Source organism: Lucilia sericata, unplaced genomic scaffold, assembly GCF_015586225.1.
Source record: "Lucilia sericata isolate MDLA Ls3-8-SP2 unplaced genomic scaffold, ASM1558622v1 Contig000133F_arrow, whole genome shotgun sequence".
NCBI classification, from domain to species: Eukaryota; Metazoa; Arthropoda; class Insecta; order Diptera; family Calliphoridae; genus Lucilia; species Lucilia sericata.
The window spans coordinates 513,641-519,937 of NW_023994165.1; the positions used below are offsets into that span (position 1 = coordinate 513,641).

General features: G+C 37.1%; 1 protein-coding gene across 1 annotated transcript; it reads left to right on the forward strand.

Moving 5' to 3' along the window:
- The first annotated feature begins 4,604 nt into the window (after window positions 1-4,604).
- On the forward strand, window positions 4,605-5,837 carry LOC119600998 (sulfated surface glycoprotein 185-like). Its single transcript, XM_037951609.1, has 2 exons — window positions 4,605-4,682; window positions 4,740-5,837. The coding sequence occupies exons 1-2, from the start codon at window positions 4,673-4,675 to the stop codon at window positions 5,726-5,728; spliced, it is 999 nt and encodes a 332-aa protein (XP_037807537.1). The 5' UTR covers window positions 4,605-4,672; the 3' UTR covers window positions 5,729-5,837.
- Window positions 5,838-6,297: the final 460 nt, after the last annotated feature.

Sequence of the window (6,297 nt, forward strand, 5' to 3'; positions counted from 1 at the left end):
AACGAAAATAAAAAGTCAGCAAATGATAAAAAAATTTGTTCAAATACTCGTATTCCTATCACTTCCATTTAAGTAGAGAAATACACATACAAATGGCATGTGTTTGTTAGTATTATGTATCTGTGTGCATTGAATTATTCAAGTGTTAAACAAATAAATGACAAACAATGTTGTGTTGATGTCGAGGGTGATGATGATGCTCTGAAGCAAGTAATTGATACGTTTTCATCAGAAATTTTACCTTATTTTAGTAAATGTGACAATTTTGTTTTGCTTTTATTTTAGTAATTAAGGATGTTATAAAACTAAAAGGAACAAGTATGGGTGTTATATTCGAATAAGCTGCCTCCAGACTCAACGCCCTTATTGCTACAAGCTTGATCTATATATATATATGAGTTCCTCTAACTCCCACTGGAGCATAGGGCGCCAATAACAGCCGACCGCCAACAGACCCGATTATTTGGTTGGTTGTTCATTTCGGATTTCGTGGAACGTCACCATGTGTTACATTGTCTACCAGCTTGCCGACCTGACTGGTGAAATGGGTTCCATCTTAGTACATGCTTGACCACGTTGTCATCATCCCTACGTATAGTATGTCCAATCCACTGCCACTTGCCTTCACGTATGACTGTAGCTATGGGTTTTTTGCCAGTTTGTGATAGTAGCTCTGAGTTTGAGATGGTTTTAGGCCAGAATATGCAGAGTATTCTTCTGAGGCAACGGTTCACAAAAGTTTGTAGTCGGTGGGTCATGCTACCACTCACTTTCCAGGTTGTACATCCATAGAGAAGTATTGACTTGATGTTTGCTTCAAAAATTCGTAATTTAGTGCGAATGCTGATCTTGTTACTTTGCCATATTGGGGACAATATACAAAAGGATGCTCTTATTTATCCCTTTATCAACATCCAAATCGGAACCGGCATCATTATCTAGCTCGCAGCCCTGTTATTCTCCTTCTATATAATGCTGACCATATATAGTCCCTATTAATACTGTCAAATGCCTTCTCGAAATCAATAAAAAGTAGATGAAGCTCGGAGTTAAATTCCACACACTGCTCAATAACTATACGTAAGGTATTAGTGTGATCCGCAGACGAATATCCACTGCGAAAGCCCGCATGATCATGAAAACTGTGCGTGTATCGCCAGAGGCAGCGGCTCTTTCCGCAAGGATATCAATGTGTCTCCTTCTATCCCTACGTACTGCGCCCTGCACTGTTCTGTGGAGTGTCCGATATTCATTCTCCAGATTAAATTTCTCCTCCGCGTGGGTGGCGTAGTATCTCACCTTAACTTCCTTCCGCACAGTTATTTTACTCCAAGTATCCATCCACACTTCTCTTCCTTTAGAGGCTGGTCCAATGGTCTGATCCGCATATAATCTTATTGTGTCCCTAATAATTTCCCACTTAGCGTCGATAGAGGAAAATGCATAGTCTTTATCATAATCCCGATATTGGCTAATGTCAGCACGCCTCTTGCTACGAACATCAAGAAGGAATTTCCTAAAACGGCCTGGTGCCTATCCGGTGATAGCCAAGTTGCCTTTTGACAATCCTTATGTTGAAAGAGAATTCCACCGATTACAAGTTTCCTAGCCCCTTCTGTGGGCTACTGATGATGTTAAAAACTGATATGTTTCTAACCTTAGATACGAAACGCGCAAGGATAAGTCTGTCCGACACTGGTCTCCTGGCTGGATCTAGTAGTACATTAATACACACTCCCAGCAGTTCGACAAAGAGTCAATTTGTTTGCTCTAATTCGTCGTTACAGATGTACTCTTTGTAAACGAGGGTGAAGATAATCGTTACTTTAGTATCCAGTTTGTAAGCGAGGGAATGTACACTTATAAAACAAACTTAAGCTGTTTGTGTATCTCTTCGTAATCTATATTGTGACGGTTGACTTCCTCCTATTACAAGTTGTAGGTTAAATAGGTAGATCAGGACTGTCCGACCAAACTGCTGGCCTATGATACATTTACCGAATGGTGTGGTCTTCTCAAAAAACTCTATTTGACCGTTTGTGCGTAGTAAACTGCCAAGTTAAAAAGTCAACCTTTGTATTCGGCTATTCCGAATCTAATATATCCACCATTAAAATATGCTTTTTCTATTTATCAAACCAGCCCCGACCATAACGAAAATTGGCAGTATCATTTATCATATCAAACGACTTACATTGAAAAGTAAAAATCCAAAAATTATTTTACACAATAGCATTTTAAGTCATAATTTTAACACGGGGATGACTTTGGAGGCAAGTACTTTCCACGCTCGCTTACAAATATGGAGTGAGGTAAGTACTTACAAAAATAGCCTGAAAATAGGGTGTCAAGTAAGTAGTTTTGTTGCTGAGAAAAAAATTGTCAACGAGGATACTTCCACTGCTTATGTTATTAGTTTTCTCAAAAAAATTTACTATTTATATGTTATTACTAGACACTAAGTAATGCAGAAGATATATAGTAGTCATTGAAAAGTAGGTTGTTAATTAAGTACAAGTCATTACCAAGTTTTTGCTGTGGAACTTGCGATACAAGAACATTTAACTTAAAAATGAGGTCCAGAGTCCTAAATGGGTGTATGGTTGTATGTGGGCTACAGAGGTAAAATACTGAACCGTTTTCTACTATTTTGAATATGTTTCGTACTTGGGTTTAGAAAAGAGCAAATGCCAAATTATCTTGAAAATTGTGACTTGTATGTATATGCATACAAAGTTTACATGGATGTACAAACGAACAGACGACATACATAGCTTAATTGACTCCGAAAGTGCCTCTGATTCGAATGGTATACTTTAAAGAGGGTGTAGGACCAATAAATAGTGGTGTATTGTCTTCTTATCTCTGACCATTGCTGCCTCGTTGCTTAACTTCCGAGATGTAAAACATCACTTCGTTATCCATCACACAGATGGGACCGGTAGACCCAAGTACGAATCTGTCAAATAAGCCGAGACCTTGTTCTTAATCACAGTGGCACACTGTGTTAAATCTGGTATGAACAGCACAAGGAAGGAAAATTCAATAGTATCACTTGTATAAGATACCTTTCATACATCATCATTACATCTGTCTTTTAACCGCCACTTACTCTTCCCGTGAATTTGGGTTTAAACCGCAGCCACTACGTGGATCCCGAAGGAACCTCAACCATCTGACCAGCTAGGATATAGTCCTGCGGGCAACTGGCCACCCGTAGCACCAGATTATGTGGTTATCTGGTTAGACCTCATGTCAAATCATACCTAGAACTTGCCGAGCTGAAAAGAGGTAACACCTCTTTTCCCCCGGATTCCAATACACCAAGATGTGGATCTATCATCAAGGAAACATGCCCGGGGGGCAGATGAGGAGTATATTGCTTTTGTCAATACGAAATATTTGTTTATGACCCATAATGAAATATATACTCTGGGTCCTTATTACATTCTAAGACTATCTAGCCATATCCGTCTGTCTGTATTTTGAAAACGCGTTAGAGTCCAATCGGAATGAGCTAAAAAGCTCAATTATTTTTGATTGATTCAGTTTGGTATTGAAAATGGCTAATATCCACGATTTCACCTAGACTCCATATCAGAGCCTAATCCGGAAATTTCTTTAACACCTATAACCCAGGCTTGAAAAACCATGTAAGCAATGAAATTCCGCATAAGAAAATTTAGTCCATAATATACCCTACAGAGTCCCCCTAAGAAAATTACTTAAACGTACGCAACTGGCTTAATACAATGAGTATAGTGATTAAATTCGACATGAACGAGTTTTATAGGAACTAAAGTCACTCTGTAAAATTTTATGAGGATTTGTCTCTATGTGACCATACCCCATATAAGGTCCCTTTTAGAAAAAGCAACAAAATTCAACATAAACTAGTTTTATATGAACTATAACATTTATCTTTCAAATTTAATGAGGATCAGCCTATAATTGACCCCACTCCATATATAAAATCCCCCTCAGAAATTGACTTTGACGCTCATAACTTGCTTTGAATTTCATATCAAGCTACGAAATTAGACATAAACAAGTCTTATAGGTATTTAATGTCAAATTTAATGATGATCCGCCTATAACTGACCCTACCCCCTAAAAAGTTCCCGTCATTAAATGACTTTAACGATCATAGAGCCTAGCTTTAAAATACTAGTACTATATAACGAAGAACTAGTTTTATGGGAACTGAAATCTTTCTCTCAAATTTTATGGGGATCCTTATGATTCCAACACTACAGATACTGTAAGCAAATTTGCCGGCTATAGATACACTTTTCTTGTTACTATGTAATTTGATACACAAAACGATAAGTGTCTTTGAAATAACTATAAATTTCATTAATAAAACAACTTATTTTTATCGAAATTTAATATTTTTAATTGTTTCTAACGAATAATTCGAAAGTAAAACAGAAATCACTTAACTATAGTAAATTTCACTTATTTAAGTGGTTTGCAAATTACTAATTAAATACTTAATGAAAATTGAAATAAAATTATCTTTAAAATTAACATTTGATAAGAATTACAAAGTATTTCCAATTAAATTAATGCTTCAAAATTTATTACTATAAAAATTGCAAAATTGTTCGTTATTGGAACAGTCGTAAAACTTCCATACTCAGCATTATATTTGAAAAAAAATATAAAAATCATGGTTAAAGGTAAGAATAATTTGATAAAAAGTATAAAATTTTAAATATTTTAATTTATTTTTTTAGTTTTAGCTGTAGTGACATTATTGGCGATAAGCATTAGCTGCGTTTTGAGTTTGGATGTTTGCGAACATCAGATTGATGGCGCAAGAATACTTTATCCAACTGATTGTTCTAAATATGTTGTATGTAGATTTGGTAAAACTTATGCTATAGAAAAATGTGCCCGCGGAAAGCATTTTAATCGATTGACTTCGCAATGTGATGAAGCAACCAAGGCTGCTTGTGAGGTTGCTGTGGTTAGGAGTTATAGTCTTGATAGCGTTGATTGTGACAGTTGTCGTACAGCATGTGGATGTTTGACAGAATCTGACTGTCCAGCAACACCAGCTCCAGCTACTCCTGCACCAGCAACACCAGCTCCAGCTACTCCTGCACCAGCAACACCAGCTCCAGCTACTCCAGCACCAGCCACTCCAGCACCTGCCACTCCTGCACCGGCAACACCAGCTCCAGCTACTCCAGCACCGGCAACACCAGCTCCAGCCACTCCAGCTCCGGCAACACCAGCTCCAGCCACTCCAGCACCAGATACTCCAGCACCAGCAACTCCTGCACCAGCTACTCCAGCACCACCTTCTAACTCACCTTGTTCCAATAACTTGACAATCTGTGTAGGACAACCCGATAATAGTTCTGTTTATGTGAACCAAACTTGCAGTCAATATGCAGTTTGCATTTCACAATGTGCCATTGTCTTGTCCTGTCCAAACAATCTGCTATACGATATTGCAACTAACTCCTGTAACTATCCACAAAATGTAAATTGTCCCTATCCTCATCCTGCACCAAGTGGTCCTTCGGCTGGACCATCAGGTACCACATGTGAACAGCATGGTAAATGCGAAAATCAACCGGATGGCACACAATTCGCTGATGATGCTTCAAATGGTTATATTGTCTGTCAATGTGAATGCGAAATAATTCGGCCTTGTCCAGCTACTTTGGTCTACAATGAAAAACTTAAAGTTTGCGATTATCCATCGGAAAATTAAAAATTAATGAAATATCATTGTAAAACTTTTAAAAATAAGTTTTATAGTGGGACCGTCTATATTTGAAAAGTGCTAACCTAATAAAGTGTAGTTTTCGGGAAAGCAAAAACCTGTTTAATTCGCGAAATAGTGATGAATTTACTAATTCCTATTTATCATTTTCGAACGTGTTAGTTGGTTAGGCCTAAAAATTTATTGGGCCTTGTTACCTAAGTTTATATCTTCCATTTCAGGCCATAAAAAATCCTCAATTGTGGCCTTCTTGGTGTCGAAATGGCATTTACAGGAATTGTGTACTATCGGTCACAGAGTTGCCCCAAAGAAAACCAATCTGATGCGTTCAGATTGATAGAAGATAGATAGATAGATAGATAGATAGATAGATAGATAGATAGATAGATAGATAGATATAGATAGATAGATAGATAGATAGATATAGATAGATAGATAGATAGATAGATAGATAGATAGATAGATATAGATAGATAGATAGATAGATAGATAGATAGATAGATAGATAGATAGATAGATAGAGATATATAGATAGATAGATAGATAGATAGATAGAT